The sequence below is a fragment of the Blennius ocellaris genome (genome assembly GCF_963422515.1).
Source record: "Blennius ocellaris genome assembly, chromosome: 6".
NCBI lineage: Eukaryota > Metazoa > Chordata > Actinopteri > Blenniiformes > Blenniidae > Blennius > Blennius ocellaris.
The window spans coordinates 15,486,254-15,511,702 of NC_137655.1; the positions used below are offsets into that span (position 1 = coordinate 15,486,254).

General features: G+C 39.0%; 1 protein-coding gene across 1 annotated transcript in view; it reads right to left on the reverse strand.

Moving 5' to 3' along the window:
• The window catches only part of kcnh7 (potassium voltage-gated channel subfamily H member 7), a gene marked incomplete at both ends in the record, with an annotated part of 43,339 nt that overhangs the window by 16,366 nt on the left and 1,524 nt on the right, over positions 1-25,449 (reverse strand). The window contains 4 exons of the mRNA XM_080498023.1: positions 1,261-1,686; positions 4,356-4,567; positions 5,577-6,017; positions 12,296-12,451. Coding sequence (XP_080354149.1) covers positions 1,261-1,686; positions 4,356-4,567; positions 5,577-6,017; positions 12,296-12,451 — 1,235 coding nt within the window. The remainder of the gene's footprint in view (positions 1-1,260; positions 1,687-4,355; positions 4,568-5,576; positions 6,018-12,295; positions 12,452-25,449) is intronic.

The window sequence follows — 25,449 nt, forward strand, 5'->3', positions numbered from 1 at the left end:
ACAACCCTGTTATCATTTGGAGTTTGGGACACAGCTCTTAACTTCTTTTCATAACCACATTCACACTGAAAAAAAGGTTAATTTAAAAATGAATACGTTTATAAAAATTCCTATTCGCACAACACTGCATGCTCTGTAATACCTTTTTTTTTTTTTTTTTTTTTTTTCAATATGTTCAATCTCCTGGCAAGACTAAGTTGTTTTGAAAGCAACAAAACAGGGAAATCTATTACAGATATAGTCCCTACTCTAATCAGAAGGTTTACTTAAGCGCTTGTAGGTTAAAACCGTCTTATTAAGCTGCTAAATTAAATGAGCCTTGTGAAAACCATCTGCCACTGTCTCGGTTGCTTTTATTTTCTGAATGAGAGTGTTGCTGAGCGGGGCTTCATGTGTTCAGTCTGTAAATAATAAACATCAAGTTGGGGAAAGCTATAAATAGACGCCTTGTATTGGCATGTCATCACAGTACATGTCAACCTATTTATAGCCCTGGAAAAGAAGTGGCTATTCTTTCCACTTCAGCGACTTTTTTTAACTGGTCGCAAACAGTCATCGCCATGTAGATGAGGCGTGGTTTGCCCGCAGATTTCCCAGGACCATTTTGTTTGCCACTGTCTTGTGAGAGAAACAGATGTCCGTTTTCTTTTTGATTTGTTGTCATTTACTGAACTGACTCAGCAGTAGCAGGCAAAGCAGCAACCGCAGCAGCAGAGACAGCAGCAATGATGGAAAAGATGATTATGGTTTATAATCAGGAGCTTTTCTGGTGTAATGGAGTGCCTACAAAGCACGATAAAGCCCTGAAGTGGATCCAGAGCCTTAGAGGACATATCCTACCAACAAACAAGCCAGCATGCCTGGCAGCCAGCCTACCAATGGCCATCTCACATCTGCATGTAAGCTCTGCACACAGCCCTGTTGGCCTGCTCTTCCCATAAATGCATCATTGATTGCCATTTGGTAAGCCATTAATCCGTGTAAATGGATTCTAGAATGAGAACCATTCAAAAAAAAGGGGGGAAAAAAGAAAAAAAAATGAAAGAAAGAAAAAAAAGAAAAAAAAACATGCAATTTAAAGTAATCCTTTCAGAGCCGAGACAGAAAGATTCAGGCTTTAAGTAGTGGCCCAGGGGCACAAGTCTGGATTTAGAAAATGGATAACAGTGCAAGCCAGCTTGGTGTGATATGCTGTAAATGTCCCTGGGAGGAAAAAAAAAAAAAATCAGGTAAAAAATATATGCATAAAAGATTACGTACCTCATCTGATCCTGAGCCAAAGATAAGAAGGTCAAAAGGGATTGCAGCAACCATGTCTATAAGGAACCAGCCTTTAAAGTAATGAATTGCTATCTTTGCTGGATGGCTAACCACTTCCTCATTCTGGTTAACGTAAGTGGTCCGGAAGTTTATGAGGATGTCGATGATGAACATGATGTCCACCATTAAATCCACCACATTTAAGGGGCTGCAGGAGTATCCACATTCACGCCTCTTCTGCTCCTCTTGGTCATTGAGAAGAAATGCAGCAGAGTAGGGAGTAAGGATGGCTGTGTAGATAACCAGCAGCAGGATCAGCCAGTCCCACACAGCTTTGAATGGGCTGTAGTGGAGGATGGTAAACTTGTCGATGCGAGCTGTCTGGAGCTTGTACTCGGGCAGCACGTCAGCGCCAAGTGACAGGACCTGGAAGTGGGGGAAGGAAAGCTCAAAACATGTAGTTCATACTGCAGTCCCAAACATTTTACCATTAATTCCTCCCAGAGTGCCTCAAAGACAAACATTGGATTCTGTCTTTCATTTGGCATATGTATAGTTTCGCTAAATAAAATGGACATATCCATGCGCAACAACACACAACAGCAAAAACCTTCAAATATAATGCAAATCCCAGTTTTCAAGAGGTACTCTGGATTCCAGAAAGTGTCTTCTTATTTTCTTTGGTGTGAAAATCCAGCTTTGAGAACCTGAGAGCATCCTCATGACCTTTCTGTGATGTCTGGTGCGCCCTCACAGACATCTGAGATCTAAGGTTGGGCGCTGATCACTCCACTCCACTTTGATTTGTTTATTTTGAGTCAACATTTCAGTTGTCAGGGATTACTGATAATATTAAAGCTTTATTTGACAGTTTAATTGATACTGATGGTGTGCCTCTTTCAGGTATAAAGTCAAGCCTTTTAATGATTATACCCTCACAATTTGATTAGAAACAGTCTAAAATTTCTTGTAGCAACTTCACGAGAGAATACAAAGAGCTCATCCACTTCAAGGACTGAACTGGGAGCAACTGCGAAGCCCCACGTGTCCTCTGCAGTCAAACTGTGTTAGATAAACGGAGCCAGTCTAGTATGACAAGAGGACTGCGGATGTCCTACCACCATGAATAATGTGACTGCCTTTTACGTCAGGGGGTACCATACATTACTCTTAGAAAAAAGCTAAACACTTTACTTTGAAGACTGCAAGATGTGAAATTTGTATTTTATTTTACAATACATTTTTGTGGGCAAGCATTTGTTTTATTCCCCCCATATTAAATGTACTGGCAATTCATTGTAAATAATTCATCACAGTGAGCAAGGTCAAGCCGCCCCTTTGATTTGGCTTAATAATGTGTGGCAGACCAAGAGACATGACTCTCTTATGACAGAAAAGAGTGCAGGAGTGAGGAGGAGGCCAAAGGATCTTTCCTTTCTTTATGGTACATTCCCCAATCTTCAACACATGAATTATAGATTTCCCAACGCGAGCAGCCAGGAAGCATATGCAGCATTCACATCTCACCAGTGTCTCCAACCTCCAAACCAAAGTCAGCAGGGAGATAGAGCATTTAATAACAATGACGCTTCAGCTTCATTTATGAATGAGAAAGCTGTGTTGAAAGAAGTCTAAATACAAGTTGTTCTTTTTCTCGGTTCTTGCAAACAGTGCTTGGAGAAACAGCCAAGAAGGCCACTTGTCTGAATGAATAGCTTCAGCTGACAAAAGGAAGAAGGATCTTTCCCTCTTTACTTGTTAAAATGCTTTTTTAGGTTTCAGTTGAAATTGAGATGCCACCCAACCTTGGGCCTGATTTACTATGATCCGTATACAACATGCTCAATTTCACCGTAACACAAATTCTATTGCACCTGTAGTGCAATAGAATTGAATGATGTTTTGCGAGTGATTAACAAACACAACAGGTTGCACCTTGGCTGACCAAGGTGGTATACTCTACTCAAATATATTTGAAGGGATTGGATAGAGCACAAAGATGAACTGTGATAGCAGCTGTTTATGGACGATGAATATGGAAGATAGAAAACTATTAACGTGTGGTGGAAAGAAACGAAATAGAAGCGATCAAAAAAGATTACGAGAAGGACGAGAAAACAGAAAATATCTTATAATAAGACCAGTACATACTTGCTGTCAGAATAACAGCATCACTGTTGGTGGCTGCGCCAATTAATTATTAATTTCAAATAAGTTACACAAATTAATAACAACGACAAACATCACAAACACTTCACACTATGCGCTGTACAATAATACAATAATCTGTCATCATAAATGCTTCTAAATGTTTTACGCAATCTGGAACACACATTTCATATTCATGAAGGTATCATGTGCTAAACTGAGAGTTTACCCTGCAAGGCTCAGTTCTCAGTGCACCAACTTTGAAGATCAGCGTTGACAAGTGGCTGTGCACAATCTCAAGTTTTTTGTTCATGCAAATGTTTGGGAGATCAGGCCCTCAGTTGTCTTTGGCTTGTAGCCATTAGCTATGTTGCACATCTGATCGAGAGGGAACTTCACTGCACTGTTTACTTGATGACATGCAGCAGAGGAAACTCAATCCCTTCTTTTTGTTCAAATGTTATGAACCAGAACGGCACACACTAGATAAATAAATATTGTTTTCCAACCAGACAGCTTCATACAACTGTAAACATCATGCTTCTATATCATCCTCACTTTCTCTACAAAGTAAATATCCTGACGTCACAGCCACGCTAAGCCGTTTTCAGGCCTTGTGTTACCCCAGCAACACATGGGATCACCAGCTGCTCTTTTTTCACCTGCCAGCTAAAAATTGTAACACATGCTGTGTATCGGTGTATCACGCTATCTAACAAGCGTCCTCGGTGGCCCCCAAACCAGATAGTACATCCAGAATTATTCATACAGTGACAAGGACATTATCTATTAGATAGCTTCCAACCTGAAAATCACAACAACAATGAACAAAACAAATATAATTTTTAGGAGCTGAGTCCCACTTCTGATTATGACGGATGTGAGATTTTTTAACTTAGTCTCTTATAATACAGCACTACTTAGCATCATGTAAGTTTCTAACTCACCTGTGTGACTTTTTCTGTAACATTGTGGGTTCTTTCTTTGACCTTTGGAGCAATAATGGCTTTCTCAGATGTCGGTGGAGAATGAGTCTTCTTATCAGCGCCCTCGGTGAAGTTGAGTGCAATCAGAGGGATCTTGTGGATAGTGCTGTACTTGTTGATGTTTGAATCAGAGGTAGAGCCAAGCAGGCTGGACTTCACGTGGTTGAAAGGACCTAGTGATTCAGAGCAAAGAGCACATTAACACCCCCTATTGTGATCTCATTCTGGTTCACTTACTAATACAGAACAGCTACTTTTTGTAAATCAACCACTTTATGTATTTTTTTGATACAGAACATGTTTAAACTGCATAAGTTGAGTGAAAAGAATTTAAGCAACTATTTAATTGAAAACTGTGATGCACTAGGTTTTTGTTTTACATTATTCAATCAACTAAGCTCTAAAATGCATGTTTTTCAGTTCGTATTTCCATATTTTAGTGAAGCTGCAGATCCTTTTATAGCTGGCACCCCTACCCGTACATACCGTAGCTAATGTATGCTGGCATTAATGCATACCAGATGATCTACAGAACATGTTTTGCTAGTTTGTGCTGAAAAATGCAGTACAGGGCTTATGGAAACGTGTTTATAGTCAGTTGAAATCTGTTTCAACTATGACAAAGTTAATGCAAGATAATCAAAGGCTGTCCTTTGCTCATCATTTTATGTGGCCAAATATAATATGGATGTGATGACCCTGTGTGGTCTTACAGACAGCTGATGTGTCGAAATGAGTATAAGTATACAGCCATTTCACAATAATTAAGAGCAGCAGGCCCACTCGACCTATCCTAAGTGGATCTCTGAGGAGCCTTAATGCTGATTGCTTTGCTTGAAAGTCGTGCTCCACAACAGCAGTGAGCCATGAAATCGTGGGCAGAAATACACATTTACCTCTGAGATGATTGCATTTAGTGGACAGGGCAATTACACAAAGAAACAATTAAAAAAAAACACAGTTAAGAAACATATTTTGAGAAAATAAAATAGACTGATGTCTATTAAAGTTTTTGTAATGGGCATACTATACATTAGTTGATCCAAGATGCTTGTTTTAATTGGTTGAATGCTTCTCTGCTTACTGACAAACTCACTTATGATGTATTGACTAAGCCGATGTAACAACACACACTGCTCACTGAGCATAGCTTTAGGCTCAAGCACCTATCATTGTACGTACCATCACTTGTCTGTCGATCCCTGAATATACCCTTCGAGTTAGAGCTGTAACCCTCAATTTCATGGACGGATGACGCTCTCCTCATGCTGCTGATGCTGCCTCTGGGAAAGGTGTTCGACAGGGAGGTAGATGACTGGTGTGGCTCGGTCTGGTACAGCTTCTCCCAGGGGAGTTTGGGCGATGAATGGTCAAGTGGTTCAGGACCAATACTAGCCTGGGAAGAGTGGCGGCTGGAGCCAATGAGGGCATGCGTGTCGTTGGCCTCAATGGGACTGCAAATGCTCTTGGTAGGAGAGGGGAAGCTCTCCATGGCCACTGAGTTCACATCCTCTTTGGGTGAGTCCACCATCACGGCATCTGGGTCTTCTTGTGGAAGAGACTGCTTGTTGGTGTTCATTAGGCTCAGAGCAGCCTGGCGGAAGCGAAAGAATCTACTTCTCCCTGGAAATTTGGGAAGAAGTTAAGGCAAAATTTCAGTGCACAGCACTACCATTCTCCCGAGAGCATCCACTTGCTTTCTTACATAATGACCTATTAATTTTAGGATTGGAGAACAGCATACTTCAGCTTTAAAGATATTGGATGGATTTCATTAACAGTACACCTACTGAACAACACTCATTTCCCTCAATATGTAATTTTGTGTTTATGCATATTGGCTACATAACTTGCATCACTTGCATTGTTTATGTTATTTTACAGTGCAGGTTTTTCCACTGATGTCAGCAATAATAGTAAAGTTGTAGTTTAGAAAACAAAAGACAACACGGACTTCCAAACTTTTAAAAGCTGACAGTAAAATGTGCCTTCCGAATACAAGAGGAGGTAATGAAACATAGAGCTGATTCATACATATGATAGATGTTTTCTTCAGTTTTTCATCTTCTCAATCTGTTATCCATATTTTTTGAGAAGCAAATAATACACTAGACATGGCACTAACACCATCCTTAAGTGGGCATAAACAAAAAAAAACTAAACAGGTAAAAAGGGTTGTTTTATTGCCTCATTGACTTCTGTCAGAAACACACTTGTGCTGAGTCAAATCCCCAGAATGGGCATAGAAACAAATGTTAACGACCCTCTAGTACAGATTGAAAGTTTTGTCTCATTAACAATAGAGAGACAGTGAAAGTGAACCCTGTCTCACTTGTGAGGCACCCATCCCTCAGCGCCCTCCTTGCATAACATCACTGCCATCTGTTTCCATTCCCCGGCCGAATGTGCTGATGTTATAACTACAGCCACTTACAATAGAGGTTTGACACTCAACAAGTTTCTTGGAGAAGAATCTAATGACATTGCAAGCCAGGGCATATGAACAACCTCCTCTCCGCATGGAGACTGGCATCTGGAATGTAAAATGCTTGTGACTATTATAATGTAATACCTATAGGACTTATTCCAGCAAATTCCCACCGAAAAAGCTAAATATTATGTGAATAGAAGTATCGTTTTTTTGCGCAAACCCCTATTTCAACAACAGGTGTGCATGTATTAACATGGCCACAGACTTCATATTGCATGCACACACATGTCGAAACATGTTTTGCCCTCCCTGGGGGATCCCGCTGTGTTCCCAGGCCAGAAAGCCAGTATAATCCTCCCATGTAATCTGGGTCTGTCCAACAGTTTCCTCTCTTGGGAGTATTCAGAGCACATTCCTGTCTACATTTACCCATAGAGAACAATAATCAACATGGTGAGACACTTGCAGCTCTACCTGACAAATTCAGATGATCTGTGTGCACCTTGGTTCATGTGAATTTTCACAAGGGAAATGTACATGACTGTCAGAGGAGGTGTTGCAGCGCTCAGGCCAAGCTGTTGTCAAAAACAGAGGGAAATTGATTGTATTAACTGTTTTACACACAGCTCATTCGATTGGCTTCATCAGCTGTATTGATTTCTGGGTTGACTAAACCCTCAAACTGCAAGTTTGGGTTTATACATTGATGTCATGTAAAAGTTACAGATCATCTCATTAAGTGAGTTTGAAGGACAAACATAAAAGAAGCTTGAATGCAGCTTGAAAGGTAACATGAGTAACAGTTACAGAATACATATGAAGACCAACTTTATAGTCCATATTAAAACCACCCATCTGAGAAGACTTATGGAAAGGTCTGTTATTGGCTATGAATACCCAACATTTCTATATTTAACATAAAAAATTAAAATCAGCAATTCCAGTATTTAACCAAAATTGATATGTGGTGAAAGCTGAGATGGGCCTTGAATTTGCAATATGTTTAAAGCCTATTGGAAATCTTTTGTGACTCCGGAAGGTATTGTATTGATGCCTGTGTACCTCACAAGTTAAGTTAAAATAAAGCAATGCAAAACTGTCCCCGTATTCGTTCATAATTACATAATTTTTCTTTGCTGATGGCAGCATCTCTGTTATTGCCAGAACTGTGCCGAGCATCAGCTTACAGTGCTGTCTTGACATCTTTTAAGAGTTGCTTTCATTTAAGTTCACACCTCAAGTCGTGGCGGTGCAATGACTCACACATAACTCATGTCATCTTAACAACTCTTGTTTTTTTGGCCGTAATGATTCTCATGTGACTTTAAAGTGTGAATCTTCCAAAGAGGCTTACCTTAGGGTGCCTCACCATGAGTGAATGTGTTGAAAGACTTGTGATTCTCCACTTTATTTTGAGTATGATAAAGAACATTTCAATCGAGAAGTGTCATTTCATTAGAGTGGTGAAGGTAAGGAAATATGTTTTATAGTCTTCTTGGAGTTCTACTTCGATGATATTGTTTTTCTTTAAAAACCGTTATTCATGAAGGCCTTCAACAACACTTCAAAAATAGTTTTCACACATCAGAAACCACTTTTGCATTCCAACTCTGTTTTGCTTTTTGGGTGATGTTAATTGTGAATCCAGAATCTGTTTTACCTCGAAGTGAGTGCATGCAGCCTGAAATAGCTGAAATAAATTAATTTGTGATGTAACCTTGTCTTTTGATGGACTCTTGAGGAACCACCGGAAGATGTTAGTAGCTTTTTAGTGTGAAAATTTCAGATCAGAAATACCACCATACATGTTAAAATGATAACTGGCAGTTCACTTTTTTTCTTCTTCTTTAAGACAACATTCACTTAAAAAGGTGCAATGTTTGAATAACAACCATTTAGGTGTCAAACATGGGTATCTGCATCATTTTCTAGTAGACTATTCATAAAGCAGACCTGTCATTATAGATGTAACCACAGCATTACGACAGTGTGACATTATTAGCCCAGAGGTCTATTTGAGATTTGATATTGAGATTTGAGAAATGAGAATTTCAAGGACTTTTTAACCCAAGTGAAGATAAAACACAGACCATTAAATTTACAGGAGTATTAATGCAGTGCTGGTGGGGATATGGAAAATGTAAGTTGATTGTTGTGTGTAGAAATAATCTATGCCCTGGCCCTTAGGTATGCTAATGTTATGCTGTTATATACCAGACTGTGTGTTTACATGTGTTCAATATCATTATTTTTTACAGGGTGTAGTGATCATGTCAATTCGAGTCGATTTTGATTTTCTTCTATCTACTTTCCATACTTTTGTAGAATTTCTGTTGCTTCCCTGGTGAAGCTCAGGTTCAGAAGGACGAATGTAGAAAAGACATTGGATTCAATGCAAGGGACTTTATTCAAGGGAACTGTCAGAAATCTCATAGCAGTCAGCCAGACACATCATGGACACCGACAGAGAACAGACAGACATGGACAGACTAACCCACTGAAGGACTCCTCTGCTCCTTAAGACACCTTCCCCACACCAATGCCATCTGCCCCAGCTCCTCAAAGTCTGACAATAGTGTTTGTTTTACTTTGTACAAGGACGCACAGATACACCAGTCAGACAGGGAACCGTCATTAAGTAGTCAATACAACCCATCCTCTAAGTCAGAGGTGTCAGCTAATCAACAGGAAGGAATAATAAACTGTGGAGATGCAAGGACAACTGCAAATACCTCAGTTAATATACGGTCAATATAATATAAAGACATCTCAGTACAAAGGTCTTAAGATTTTCCACTATACGTACTTACTCATATTTCTAATGTGGTTATGTTTTCATCATTTGAATGTATTCTGTAGATTTTATTTAACTTATGTCTGCTTTGTTTGTCTTGCTTAACTGGTGTTGCTCCTCTTTCATTCCTCTTTGTCAAATAACATAAAAGATTACTTAAAAATGTAGTTATTAGAATGACAGCTTAAGATACAACTGCAGGGCTTCTAAATTTACTCCACAAATTCACTCATTCAGCACATTATAAAAGAACCTGCCAAGTTCTTCATTGCATGTGAGCATAACCTTTGGCGTTACTGATGTAAAACCTAATTTATTCACCATCACATGCCAAGTTGGTGTAACTCAGTTTAAAAGAGTAAGAATCACAGAGGAGACACATCACAATTTCATTTCTTGAAGTGAATTAGTATGTTATGCAATGTATAAAATGCATTTGGTTGGAGGATGAACTGTACAAAGCTGTCTCTGTGTGCCATGTATCCCTACTGAGTAATTTGTAACTACTGTCTCTGGTTTTGGGCCTTGAAGGCATGCAGAATTTAGCAAAGAGCATGTTCTAGATGGCAGCTTGGGGAAAGAGGGATTACTTTCTGCAAGGCTGAGCATTGTGCAAGTTGACACCTGCCAGCTTATAACCTGCTGTCAGCAACGGATCATAATTAGCTCCGTCTATGTCCCAATAAAAAAAAAAAAAAAAAAATTACCTTTTCAAGGCTGCTACAGTGGACTAGTAGGGCTAGGATATACGGGGATGTTCTCCATGATCATTTTAAAAGATATATTTCTTTTCTGAATGCTGCAACCTTTTTTCCTCTGACCAAAAGACAGATCTGTCACTTTTTCTTTATTGGTATGATAGCCTGGAAGACATTTTTGCACCATAGTTATGGTGTAAATCAGCGGTTTTCAAAGTGTGTGAGGCAGAGTGCCTTTCATGAAGTTCAGACCAAATTGTGCCCCCTCACCCACATTTTAAGATAAATTGTACATTGTACTTACTAGAGGCTTAAAATCTAAAACATCTAAAAAGACTTTACATGTAAAGAAGCAATGGCCTATTGGGATAAAATATTGATCTCAACTCTTGAATGGTCCTGATGTGATGCACAGTGGCCCCCCGATGGATTTTAAGAATACTGGTATGTTACTGAAATAATTAGTGAGCTAAAGTGCATGTGTGCAAAATAATTGGATCATAAATACAATAATGGAAATTTGTCACCATTCAGTTCTAAAAATGTGTGTTCCTACAAAACAATATCTCCATTTATCATGATTCATCATGAATGCTGGGAAAAGGCATTCACAGGACCTCTAGATTGTTCCTTCTCTCTGGAAATTCTCCAGGGAATTTCTGACCCACACTTTCAAAATATTATCACACATGCACGCATGAAGAATTGTTGACAATGTAGCATGGCAATATTAATTTTAAATACAGTATCTCTGAATAATACAGTGCAATTGCTTGCAGCTTTGATGCAAAAGAAATTATTGTTAACAGTATAAAAGTCCCAATTTACCGAAGTGCAGTTACTTAAGGGCTGCTCAAAGACAAAGACAATGTTTAGGTCATTCTTAAAGTGTGATGTGTGCGTGCAGTCATGACTCTTTGTCAAGACTCTTTGTCTTTTTGACTCATCTAATCTAAAGTCACATCTTGTGTTTATCTGTCTCATTTACCCACAGGTTCCTTTGCTGAAGCACTGTCACAAGCAATCAACTCTGATTAGCAATGTTTGCAACACAGGGGCCTGCATGCATATAGTGCGCGCACACACACACACACACACACACACACACACACACACACACACACACACACACACACACACACACACACACACACACACACACACACACACACACACACACACACACACACACACACACAAACACACACACTTAGAAAACGCGCATACTCGTGGTACACCACAAGCAGAATGTCAGTGCCCTGGAGGAAATCATACTGAGTGAAGTGGATAGCTGAGCTCCGGTCAGAGAGGAGATGCAGAGCGCCTCCAATCACCGAGGAGCACGGATGTCTCAGAGACATTTATACCTCCTGACACACATCCAAATAAAAACATGGGAAATGTGATATATGATGTTCTCCCAAAACACATTAGACAGATAAATTCTTAAACATTTTGAACAAGATAAGATTATGTAAGGCCACCATACCTTGCCTGCATACACACGGTGTACTTCATTGCTATACATGAAAACTGTATTGTACCAGCATCATAAATAATGCTTTTTGTAAAGTAATAGAAGCTCGCAACATGCTCGGAAGCTGCACTGTGCATGACAAGGAGCAAAATCTCCCATACTTAATTAGTGTCTGTCTGATGTAGAAGGCTATTATCTCAATTCCAGCCATCTAATCACAATACTGCCCATTGTCAAAGAAGTGCGGGTGGGGGTGGGGAGGTCTTTGCATGGTAAGGCTTACCTAGCATGTGCATGTTTAATTGTAAAACACACAAGACCTACGGTACACGTCATGTCAGTATTCTTTTTGGCGAATCAAAATATTGCACACAAAACATGCTGAGGTGACATGTTATGGATAACAAGGACAAGTGTAGCCCCACAGCATCACTTCTTCTGTTCTCTTAAAAGAAGGATGTGTTTTGGCATTGACATTGTCGCAGGAAGTCAAATACTCACTTTGATCCGACTTTGTGGGGGACGTTGGGCTTATCTTCTCTGTAGAATTGTCACTGCCTTCATCCACAACATAGTCGAAATTCAAGATAAACATCATCACCACGCCCTCTTCATTCTTCACCGGGATTACGTGAATGTTACACGGAAAGTCGGACCCTGAAAGAGAAGCAGAGTGTGAGTGCCAAAAAGCTGCATCATGCACTGTCCTTCTGCTTATCATCTCTGAAAAGGTTAAGAGTCTGTGTGACAGTGGTTTATCAGGGAGCACGATGACAATCAGATAAGCCAGGACTGAGGCCATTATTTGGGATGTTAATTAAAAAAAAAAAACTCAAAACACTTTCTTCTGATTTCGCATGAATGCTGAAAAAACTGAGGCGAAGCTAAACGATTTAAAGGTCAGCGCCTGCATGTCAGAACAAATATAGCAGGCGAGATAAAATAAGTATGCCTGGAGGTTGAATAACTTTCTGTGCGAGCGTGCGTGCATGTGTGTGTTCATGTGTGTGTTGCCTGCCCACTTGTGCCATCTTCCATGTGTATTCTAATGAGCAGTGCGTCGCGTAGAAATGACTAAGCTGGCTGATGTTGTTGAGCCACAGTCAAGTGTGGACATCAAATTTCGTCAAATAGAGCGTGCATGGCAGATTGTAGCCAGTTTAAGGGACTGTGACGTGCGCGTCGAAAAACCCACTAAAAATCAGCACTGTGGAAGCCGGTGGAGCAGAAACTCAGGAATATAACAATTTCTCAGCTGCACTGGTTCTAGCTGTATTAGCAAAAGCTATTGATGCCCACAGGCACTTACTGCCCGCCAATAAAAGTCTACCCGTTAGACTCTAAACAACAACAGAATAACTACTGCTCAGCACAGGTGACAAACAGTATCAGTGACCATCTCCAGTAAGGGACATAACTAGAATCACAGCATTTTCTCAAACTTTTGTGACTTCTACAATTTATAGCACCAGCATTTCCTTAAATCTCATGAACATTTTTTTTTTTAAATGTTTAAATAATATCAAATAATATGCTGTCCAATTTTTTTTTAAATGTCTTTGTGTCTCTGTGCAGGTCTGTGTGTCTGTCGCTCTGTGTGGCTTGCTGTGTCGCCGCTACTCACAGAGGACACATATTACCAGTGTTCACTGTAATCTCCTCAGGGCTCACAGACACCCTGCCAGCAGCATTCATTAGCAGTAGACTTGCTGTCTAACTAAATATAACAAGCTTGGTCTGCTTCAACATGCCAGAGTCCCGTTGGAACGATTTCTGCATCAAAAGTCCCAGAAGTAATGTTGGAGCGTCACTGCTGATATTATAACAATGCGATTTCAACAGGACCGAACACAACCAAATTATCAGGTATTATTTGATGTATCGAGGGGACTGACAAGATTAAAAAAAATGTGTATGTATATATATATAAAAATATGGATACAGATAGTTGCATGTAAAGGATGTAGATAATAAGACCAGCATGTGCATGTAAGAACCCATCTTACTGGTTATGTTACACCATAAAGCAGTAGAGAGGTGCTTAGAGAATGTGAGTCCTTTACTGGAAAATCCCCTTTTCATAAAAAGCACTTCCCTGCATTTCCCAGAAATCATTCACCTAATTTTACACTGTGCCTCCCGTAAAAGGGAACATTCTGGATGCTGACTTTGATCTGACTGATTAAATATTGTGCTTGTCACGGGGAAGAAGAAAAGGACATGAATGAAATGAGTTATTATGAATCAACCTCAATCTTTTTTTTTTTTTTTTTTTATAAACCCTGAATAAATTAAAATAGTTGTTTGAAAAGTTTCAATTTGGTTCCTGGAAAAATAGTGCTTCTACTGACATTCATTTTAAAAAATCACTCTGTGAGGAGAGTACAGGAATCATGTGCAGATAGAAAGAAAAGGCACACTGGTGAGAATCAGATTTTGTTCAAGCTAAGTTATTTCCAAGTACATATTTGTACTCCTGGTATGGCAGGCTTACCCTATTCTGTTGCTTCTGATGTCAAATATGCATCTATATACTCACTGCTCAGCATTTTGCAAACGAGCATAAGCAGGATTTTCCGCACAAACACAAATGAAAGTAAAGAAAGACACACCTTTATAGCCGACTCAGAAGAACCTAAACAATAGTTGAAAGTGATGCGTAAGGCATTTTTTACTCCTGAAAATAAACAAAAGAAGATCCACACGAGGGATGCATGCATCGTTGCATAGTATCGTTGGGGGGAAAAAAGCAATTACGTCATTGAAGCAATCCCTATCCAACTTAAGAATGTACATTGAGTGACAGTAGGCCTAATTTAAGAATGTTCAACCAGTGAAGCTGTGATCCTGACCAGTCTGAAGAGATAGTACAACTCATCAGGAAAATGACCGCTTGTTTAAGGTAAAGCCTGAATACGCAGTTCTGATTTCTTTTTTTTAAACTAATTAACTAGCCCTTTCTTAAAGCTTTTGTTTCGTTGCCAGAGAAAAAAAATATAGTGTCAAAATATGACACATGACCTCTCCCTGTCTGATCGATGTTGTGCCACATGGAAGAGAAACAAACAAACATTCCTCGGATTTATTTTTGCACACTAAGTCCAATTATATTTGCAGAACTTCACCCACACCATCACCAACAGTCTTTTGTTCCAGTATATTCGCATGGATGTGAAAAATAATACGGAGGTAATGTTGGCACATGTTGCTGGAAATTAATGAAGTAATATGCTTCTGAGGCCAATTATGGGGAAGAGAATGAAGAAAGTTTGAATACAAGCTTTAAGTAACTGTAACAGTGTCTTTATTTCTGAAGACGTAATTCACAGACTTTTAAAAAATATTATTACAATTCAGCATAAATCATTTAGAGTTTAACTTGTGGCTAAAATGAAGGTTGTCTAAAATGATCCTGTACTGTTACAAAATACGACAATATCTTTGCCCATTTGCCAGAACAACAAAAAAGGTTGTAATTTATTTGACCTTTAACAGACAATTATACACGGCCTCAAAAGGACAGTTGTGGAAAGAGAGCAGGGTAATAATATGGGGCAAAGTTATGACTTGTCACGAGGCAAAATAGCGACTCAGCAGCTGAGGGCATTACACCGATGTGATATGCACCCTAACCACTTAGCCATCAGTTCACCCAGTTATCTAAGCTCTTCTGAGTACAGCAATGAACTGTCCATTAAATATGAATTATTTTAGGTCACTCCAGCAGTGAGCATTTAATTAAAAATGTTGTTTTCTTTTTTTTATTTAATCAGAGCATCTGGGTTTCCCTCCTGCAAAATTACATATTTATTCATAAGTGTGCAGTTTTTATTTGGTTGATTAAACGTTTATGCAGCTTTTATACAACTACTTAAATAAAGGGTGTAAAACCCTTTTCATTTCCACACTGAGCTCCATTGAATCGAAATTCAATAAAGAACAAGTACAAAAAACGACTGTTGTTTCAGTGCTAAGGAGTACACATTTATGTACACATAGATGTTCTCAATGTTTTTAATGCGCTTTGTGCAACACATATGGCAACTTTATTTTTAAATGTGCTCTGAAATCCTCTTTGCAATAGTAATTCTCTTCAAACTTGTGTTGGCAAAAGCTTGGCCGATGCAGATTTCTCCATCCTTGATGTGCATGTTTTTCACAAACTCACTCACACGAGCGGAATATTGTTAGCAAAGTGGTTGCTCGCTTTCACTGAAACATCTTGTTGTAATCATTCAAGGTTTCAGTGTTATGTCTGCTGATCTGTTCATTTCATTCAAATAAACACATGATTGTTTTGTCTTTGTTGCATGGTATATATTTCTTTCAAATATTGTTTTTGGCGTGTACAAAAAAATCCAATCAGGTTAATTCTGGTTCAAAAAAGAAGATGTTTTGAATGTTTCTTGAACGTTTTCATTGTTTTGTGGTGTTTAAACATTCCTAGATCCATCAGAAGGGAGATTGAGATCACCTGTGAGCTGACTGCAGAGCTCTGCCTGATTTGCCAGCCAATCACAAGCACTTAGTATAAAAGGACAAAAGAGACAGCTTGGTGAGGTTTCTCCTTTTTGTCTTTGTGGGGGCTGTGACAAGGGGCCAGTTGTTGATTTGTAACATTCGTACTGCTGTTGAGTGATTTGAGATTTAATTTTTCACTTCACTACTGAATAATCCAGGATTGGGTTATTTCAATCTTCTCTACTCACACTGCATAGTGTCCTTCGAGTAACACTTGGGAAAACTCGTCTTAATTGTCTTGTGCAATGACAAATCATCCCTTGGACCAGATTGGCCACATGATTGATGTCTCCGTTTTGGTCAATTTAAATATCCCATGCATTAGGGCCAATTGACTACCGGGTGATGCATGATTGGCCGGTGTTGAGATGTTCTCTGTCGGTGAAAAAGTGATTTTGACAGACCTTTATTATCAATTCAGTGAGGAAGAAATTGAGTTTTAGGCTTGTTACTCAGCAGAACAATAGCAATTTTAGCCATTTTATAATAGCTGGGTATCTTTAGACTTGTGAGTCAGATGTTTCTACCATGAATCTGATAAAAGATTTGATTTTAAACAGACTGACAGAAGAACATCTAAAGCAGGGAATGTAGGTACATATGTACTTCACTCTGACATGACAATAGCCAGAGTTATGTTCATTTTAGATTTCTCAATCAGCCACAAAATACATGGGTTGCTTTTTGTTTTTTAATCAGAATTTGGAAGCGAACAGAAGTCCCTCTAGAAAATAAATGCTCGCTCAGAACTTGCAAACTAAAGGACTTCAGGCCCAACCTGGACTTGAATCTGGGACATTTCTGCTGTGAGAAGAGAGTGCTAACCACTGATTTCCTGATTTTGTTACGTTACCATAATTGAAACAACTGTGTGTTCCATTTGAAAATCACACTCAGCCTTCCAATGCCCAAGAAAGTGGCAAATTCATTTCTGAGAAACAAATCAAAACAGTTATGAAACAAATGAAAAGCTCTTTGCTTGCATGTTGTCTTTATGACACACACCATTGAGTCTGTGAAGTGTTTTTTTTTTTTTTTTTTTTTTTTATTAAAAAAAAATGTTTGATTCGTATGTAATGAACATAAGCATTTTTCTACTTTGTATGTGGCCACTGGCATTTTATTTATATGGTCAAGCAGGTTGAGTAGTACAAACAAAAAAATGTAAACACAGCGATCGACCATATAAGGTGTAAATTTACACTAATTATTAATAGCAGCATTACACACAAGAGATGTGTTCAAACAAGGCAGTAAATTCAGCAGAAATATTTCCGGGCTGCAGTTTACCTTAGCAGATGGGGAAACAATGGTGCTGCTTAAAGGCTAAGCCGTGGGGGTCCCTTCTCATCTGGCCTCCTGCTGAATGTCACCTCGACCAAAATGGATCAAAGCGAAGCTTCTTCAAAATCTCGCACAGAGTCAACAGAGACCGTACAGTGAATATGATCTGATAATACGTGCAATTCACAACATTCTCTAAAAGTTGTTGCACATTTACGTGTATGCCCACAGTGCTCAAGGCCTTATTAACACTAACATTCTGTGAGCAGAACAGGGAGGGCTTTTCACTCAATTACCTAAACCAGTGGTAGTGTGCCATGTGATCAGTAGAATCACGCGGCCGTTGATCGAGAACAACTGCGTTATTCATCTTCGTTTTGATTTCCAGCTAAGGCCATGAAGTACACTGAGAGCATTTTGGTGTTGAGTGTTGAATGCGCCCAAAGCTGATATATATATATATATATATATATATATATATATGTTTTTTTGGGGGGATTCATCAAAATATCCTGAGGACAGCCGCATTTACAGTTTATTCTCTAATTATTCATGCTGAGACAAACACAGCAGTCGGTAATACTTGGGCACTAACTGCTTATTATTAATGAAGATTTAGACTTGACTATTAAGTCATCACTGAATGTACGAAATCAAATGTACACTTCAATATGATCTCCAGCAATTAAAAAAAAATAAAAAATCTGTATAAAATCAGAATTCAGATCAAAATACTGTATTTTCTGCATCTGAGACCCCTGATGAGAAACAGATTGCCTTGGCAGACATCACTTCTCAGCTGATGTGTCACTGTTAAACAAAACTGACGGACACGTTTTTCAGAGGTTGCAGCAGTGGGAACTACAAAATGATAACAAAGACTTTTTTTTTTTTTGAAAAAGTATAATTTGTACTGCCGTTTAAATAGCTTTGTGTGACACTGACAAGTATCATCAACTACTTACAATCAAAGTTGCATCTCGTCCCAATCACAGGAATCTTTCCAATTCTTACAACTATTTTTCTCGTTACAGTAAATTTGTCAGGTCACAAAAACATATTCACATTACAGCATTGACTTCAAGCTCTGCACAGATCTAAAGAATTCCTTTCACTTCTACCCTGATAATTCTTTGATGAGAGAAACCGTTTCTCAGCCTGTTTGTTTGTGTCTGTACATTTTCTTTGAGCAGGTGTGTGAACCGTCTATATGAAACCAACCGAGCGACATAAAGAATCCGACAATGCATATTGTATCAAGACAAAACCATTGGTTCCAAAAGAGTTTGGGCAGTGAGGCTGTTGTTATACTTTTGTCTTTGTTCACCACCACAGAGAGTTTCATAATGAAACAATCAAGATGTGCTTGAAGTTGACACTTTTAACTTCAGTTCAAGGGATTTAACAATGACAACAACAACAAAAAAAACCATCACAATAATAGTTTTGGAATGCCAGGATTTTTTCATTGTCCTAATTGTTCCATTTTCACAGGCTCAAAACAAAATTGAGTTCTCATTGCCAGGTCCAGCCTGTTTTCTATCCCACTTTATTTCTTAACTCATCAAAGGGATAAAAACTATGGAGTTTTCATTCAGTTGCTGTTAACTTTTTAAGTCTTTGCAAAGCTAATTTAGAGATTTGCTAAAACAAAACAAAGAAATACTCAATGTACTATATACTCATATGTATGAGGTTTCTTGGTTGTTATTTTATTTTATTGCTATATATTTTAGTGGGGATGGGGCCTGCAGTGGAGTATAGTGGCTACTGTCTCCTCACCCAGTTCACATTTATGATTTGTAGCCTTTCGACACATGGCGTTTGCTTGTTTTCCATGTACATTTGGGTATTTCAGTGTCCTCCCACACTTCAAAAACATCCAGTTGATATGAAAAATTTTTTGGGAGGGGAAAATCCAAAACAATTATATGGTGTTTCCATGTTCTGAAGTGCACAGTATAGAAGGCAGCTGGTGCCTGATTTATTACGATATTGCATGAAATGGGCCACATTGCAATCGCACAAATAACATAACTCGCAACAGAAAAGATTCATTGATTAAGAAAAGGATGAAAGACCTAAGAAGGGTACAACACAGTAACACAGAAGTCTTTGAATCAAACTTTTGAACCAGCTGAGGGAATGCCATTCACCACAATAAAAGAAGCATCTCTACTGAAGGATGAGCTGACTTGAATTCCCAAATTTGCAAAGTTGTTAAAAAAACAGGCAGTATCTGTTTTATACACGCAAACATTGAGGAGATCAATCCTGTGGTGTTCAAATCAACGACTCTGCATTATAAAACAACTTGCATCTGATACACCTACTATCGTTGGTTATTTAGCTGCATTTTTACTGTAAGTACATCTGTAAGCTGACAAGGATTTAATTTCCTTCCCAGCCATCCTGTTCCTGTTCTTAACATCTGGTACCTGCTCTGTATCCATGTTACTGTAATTTACTGTGCTTGTAGACATTGTAAATGCGTTGACTAATTGCTTTGCTAATCCTTTCCTCTATCTGGTGGATACTGACATTTGGTGATGCTTCAAACTTTTCAACCATGGTTGGAGGCTAGGGGCATTAGATGAGTTATTCAGGAAGTAGAAACTTTTTACGATTTTTTTTTTTTTTTTAATCTCTCCAGTTTTGAGCTGAGGTCAATGCTATATAGATTTTGAAGTAGTGCTGTAAATATTTATATATCATGATATAGTGTGTAATTTTACTACTTGTAAAATTGGTGCTATTGTAAAAAGTGAGAGATCAATATTTTAAGCAGGCTCACTCGAGAGCTACCAACCAAACACCTCAAACTTTTCAGTCTATACTTTTTTCCTGTTGTGAGTACCGGTAGTTCAATGTTTTACTCCATAAATCAGCAACATGCATGTCATAGTGGATCTCCCCCTTGGGTAACTGATGTAACTTCAGCTGACTGAATTAATCAAACACTACCTGAAAGAAATCCAATTTATTATTGAAGAAGAAGAAAAGTTCTTACTGAATAAATGACTGGATACTGGAAAGTAAAGAAAGGAGAAACTGATTGGTGAAACAGAGTATTATTAATCAAATGAATTCAGATTATCTGGAGAAAACCATGCACGTACAGGGAGAAAATGCAAACTCTGCATTCACGCGCTTAGGCCAGAGTGCTCACCACTTCAGCAAAGACCGCTATAGGTAAACGCTTTCCAGCTAATAATATTGAGATGCAAACTACCATCCCACTCATTAGAACAGAAATCTGGACTAAATTTGGCTCAAATCCATATAAAAAGGCCCTCTCAGTCAGGAACATGGCACTTTGGACAGATGAAACCAAGATTAACTTGCACCAGAGTGATGGGAATAGAAGTCCATGGAAAATGAAGGGTGCGAAAAAAAGCTTACTTCATCATTTGTCAAGGTTGGAGAGAAGCAGATATATGGCAGAAGAATGTATGGCTGTCAATGGAAGTGGGTCACTGGTTTGTATTGAGGAAGTGAGTGCTGACAGTTGTAGCAGGGTAACAATCTGAAATGTATGGAGCTATTCCTCCTCCTCAGCTCCAATCAAATGCAGAAGAACTTACAGGATGGCACTCCAGAATACAAATGAATAACGACCCCAAAAAAGACAATGATAGCAGCCTGAGAACATCTTAAGGGAAAGACATGAGATGCATTTCGATGGTTGATTCTATCATCTGACCTCAACCGAACAGAGCATGCTATTCACTTACTCAAGTCAAAACTGAATGCATAAAGATTCTAAAACAGACATCAACTGAAGATGGCTGCAGGAAAGAAAGCCACAGCAGCTCAGGGGTGGAAAAATGAATTGTCGACTGGTTGCAGAAGAAGAAATCATTGAATTGACAGAGCCAAAAGAATATGTTTCACTTTTATAACTATTCCATTTTCAGTTTGAAAACATGTTGAGATATGTTGTTCATTTTGATTGTGGACACTGTTCATTTCTGTGTGTTACTTCGTGTAAATGCTAAACTAATGATAATGTATTTTAATTTGGTTAAAAAAAGATTGCAAAACTCTCTTACCAAATGGTGTCAGAATACTTAACATCATCTTTTTGTGTTTCACTATATATGTACTATCTTAAGTTACTGTTCCCGCTCTGTCTGCCTTTAGCAATGTCTCTGGATGACTCATCACTTCATCTTTACATTATGTCAAGAACGCAAATGTGTACAATTGGAGAGGTCAACACAAGCACAACATAAAACAATTCAAGCATGACCAAGCTGCTAGTCACAGTTAACATCTCTGATAGTACAACTGTTTGTACCAGTGAGGGCGCAGACGTCCATTCACTCCTCAACCTGTACACAAAGTGTTTCCCTATGAGCCAAGAAACGTTATTTACACCTGTTTGAATGAATGGACAGAGTATTAAGAGTAGCTCCCTTTTCATGATGGAAATTTCATTACTGTAGATTCTATTTCCATCATCAATTATTAAAACATTGCTGCTTAATCAAGTGATGCTTGGAACACCATAACAATGATGACTCCCAGATCAACTCCTGGATATGAGACGTCTCCAAGACATGTCCATGGATAGTTTATTTTGTATGCATCAGAAAATAAAAAAAAACTTTTATCATATTTAATTTTGATGTATCAAGGACTCATATTAATCTATCTGATCTGCTTTAGTAATTAAAAAAAGGAGTATTGTGGAATGTTAAATATCACTTTTGTTTTTGTTATCTTCCTGCCAACGTACTATCTACAAGTGCAGCTTTTAAACATAGCCCTTCAACTAGTGCCCAGCAGTCAGTCTTGTATAATGAAACCTGACATCTTTCTCTTTTAGGGCTATTATGCTTAAGCCGATACACAACATTACTGGGGCACAGCCCGTCAGGACTAGGCCATGTAGAGGGAGGCCATGCAAGCTAACCCTTTGTTTAGAGTCCCTGGGCCTTGTGGCAATATCTCGCCTCAGCGAGACTGTAAGCTACACAGCCTGGACTAATTTCATCTTCAATCAGTGTCTGCTGAGCCATCAGGGGTAACTAGCAGCCCCAGCTCAAACAGCCTTTTATTTGTGTTCATATTTGTCAATTCGTGATACTTTTGATCACGCCATTTAATTCAGTTAAATATACCCCAAATGAAAACACGTGAAATGTAATGGATAGTAAAAATGTAAGTTTGATCACATATAAGCACAATTCAGAATGAAAACTTTATGAAATAAAAAAAGAGTCCATGGAAGACTTAATATATTTAATGCAGATTAAAACAAGTAATCTGACATGTTAAAAGGTCTGTTAGATTCACATTGTGCTAACATGTAGCAACGATGGCGTACGGTTCATTATAATAATCCATAACATTGTCACTGTTGAAACCGTGTTGACTCTCTTGGTTTGTAATGAGGTTGTCTGATGGCATGTTAGCCAAAGTATTCATGGTATTTAATCCACAGTGCAGTTTGATACATCTGCTTGGACAAGCTGATTCCAATCCAGCAGATGAAACTAGATGAGAAAACCACTCTTCACCTCACACAGCGAGACACCAAAGAAGGCTGAGCATGATGAAAAATGGATGTGCTCTTTTGGAGCGTAGTTCTGCAGCACACCTTGTGTACTGCAGGCACTCTGTGTCCCCTGTTCCCTCTCTCCTTTACCACTCTACCCTCAGCAGGGGTTGTATGGCCCCTCGGTCCCCTCGGTGGGGAGTCACCTATGAAACCCTGCACCCACGCATACCACATGTCTCAGATCATTCAGTGTGGTTAGCTAAGCTGCTGCTGTTATGTAGCCATTATCCATTTAACTTCTCTCTGCTCCGTGGTGTCAGCTTCCTTTTGTTAAGACTCATTCAGGTACAAAGTATTATTACACCCCTTGGAATAGGATAGCTTCACAAAGCCAGCTAAGGGAAAGTATTTATCTCATTGATTATGTATCTTAGCTGGAAGACGGCAGCATGTGTGGTATCTCCTCTCACAACCCGTCTTGGCTGTTCACATATAAGAGAACACCAAAATTAAAAGCAAATGTCCTCACGCTAAAAGGCCTTTGCTGTGCTCCCGTGGCTGCCATTGTTCCACTACTTTTAATTTCCAAGCATACACATAAGCTGCTTAACTTTTCCCTTTTTAGCGAAAAGAGCCAAAGCTTTGTTGCTCCTGATGTCACACAGCTCTCTGAAACCCAAATCTTACTTTTCAAGATTCCCGACTGTGTAGTTATTGATGGAGGAGGAAAACAAACAACACCATGTGACCCTTCAATTCCTCTAAACACTGGTGTTTACGGTGAATCTTGAGATTGTATTTTGCCGAACGGGGACCCTTTTTGCAGCGGAATATTTTCATGTTTGTGAATCTTGCCCACGAAACCTCTGCTTCACGTAATATGTCTGTGTACAAATACTGTGACAACCTGAAATAGGCAGGTATGCACAACAATGTGATGGACTGGGACATTAAATATCGAAATTGATTCTAAAATCGAAAGTCACTCTTATGAAAATATGTTGTATTTTATAAAAAGTAACATATCTGAAGCAAGGTTTGTTTATTTTATGTGGTGTACAGTAGGTGCTCGGAACATGAGGAGCTTTAGCACGGCGGATTAACACTGATTTGCATTACAACTGATAACTTGAAATACAGTTAGAAGAAGAGACATGGAATACCTCCCCTCTCCTCCCGTCAACCTCAATCTGTAGAGTGTCGTGAATCAATAGGGCCATCGCTCTCAAGGATGGTATGAATCTTTCATCCCCCCCCCCATAGCAGTGGGAGCATGTGAATTGTGTCCTCCATACCAGTTTAATGCATTTACTCTGTAAGCTGCTCATTTCCAGTCACCGCACTGTCAGCCCTGACATCTTTATTCATGAGCACACACGCTCACTATAAATTCCTCTGAGGAGTATTAAGAGTTGTGTCTTGAAGCCGTGATGCACACCAGGGAGGATTGTGAAAAGACTGAGAGCAACGATTATATTTGAAGGTTTCTGTTGCTCCCATCCGCCACGCTTCAAACATTACAGGCACATGATATTTAAATGGTGCCCTGAACATGCATGTGAAATGGGGGGGAAAAAAATGGAAAACTAGTTGAAGTTGCTTCAAATTCCTACTACTCGTCACAAGCCAGGCTCAGTGCTCACACAATCGGACCCCAAGAGTACAGTGTGCAATTGTCTTGCAGGTTTCTGCAACAATCTATTTTAGCTATGTCGCAGCTGGCTTTTGGATTGCTCTTGATTAGCCAGAAAGAAAAACAAGAGGTTGATGGCTGCTGATGGTAGATTAAACATGTATTCATGGCCTAGAATCTAATCAAACTCACAATTAAAAATTTAAGCCCTGGCTCCTTATGATTAAATAAAATATTACCTCTTTTTTTTTTCAAGCTTATGCTCCCTATACTATAGTACGTGTTTGTTTTGTGTATATTTTGGAATTCAAATCAAGGTAGAGAATATAAGAATAAACAAAATGCACCAACACCCTCTTACTGTAATCACCGGTGCAATAAAAAAAAAAAAAAAACCCCACTGTGCTTTTAATGTGCGGCTTTACATGAGGAGTACCTTTGGGATTGACTCTGTGCAGCTATGTCATGCAGACCGCAGAAAGCTCATGTGAGAGCGTGGCAGGAGGTGGTCAATCTGGGGATTTATACCACTGAGTGGTAACATCATATTAATTCTCTCTGCCTCGGAATTGCTGTCATTACGGTGCACCATTCATGCAAAAGACTGGGACTGATCAAAAAAAAAAAAATGAATGACATGCAGCGGAGAGCATTTTATGCAGAGCTGCAGCCTATCACATGGACAACACCTTTTAAAAGGTCACTGGCTTG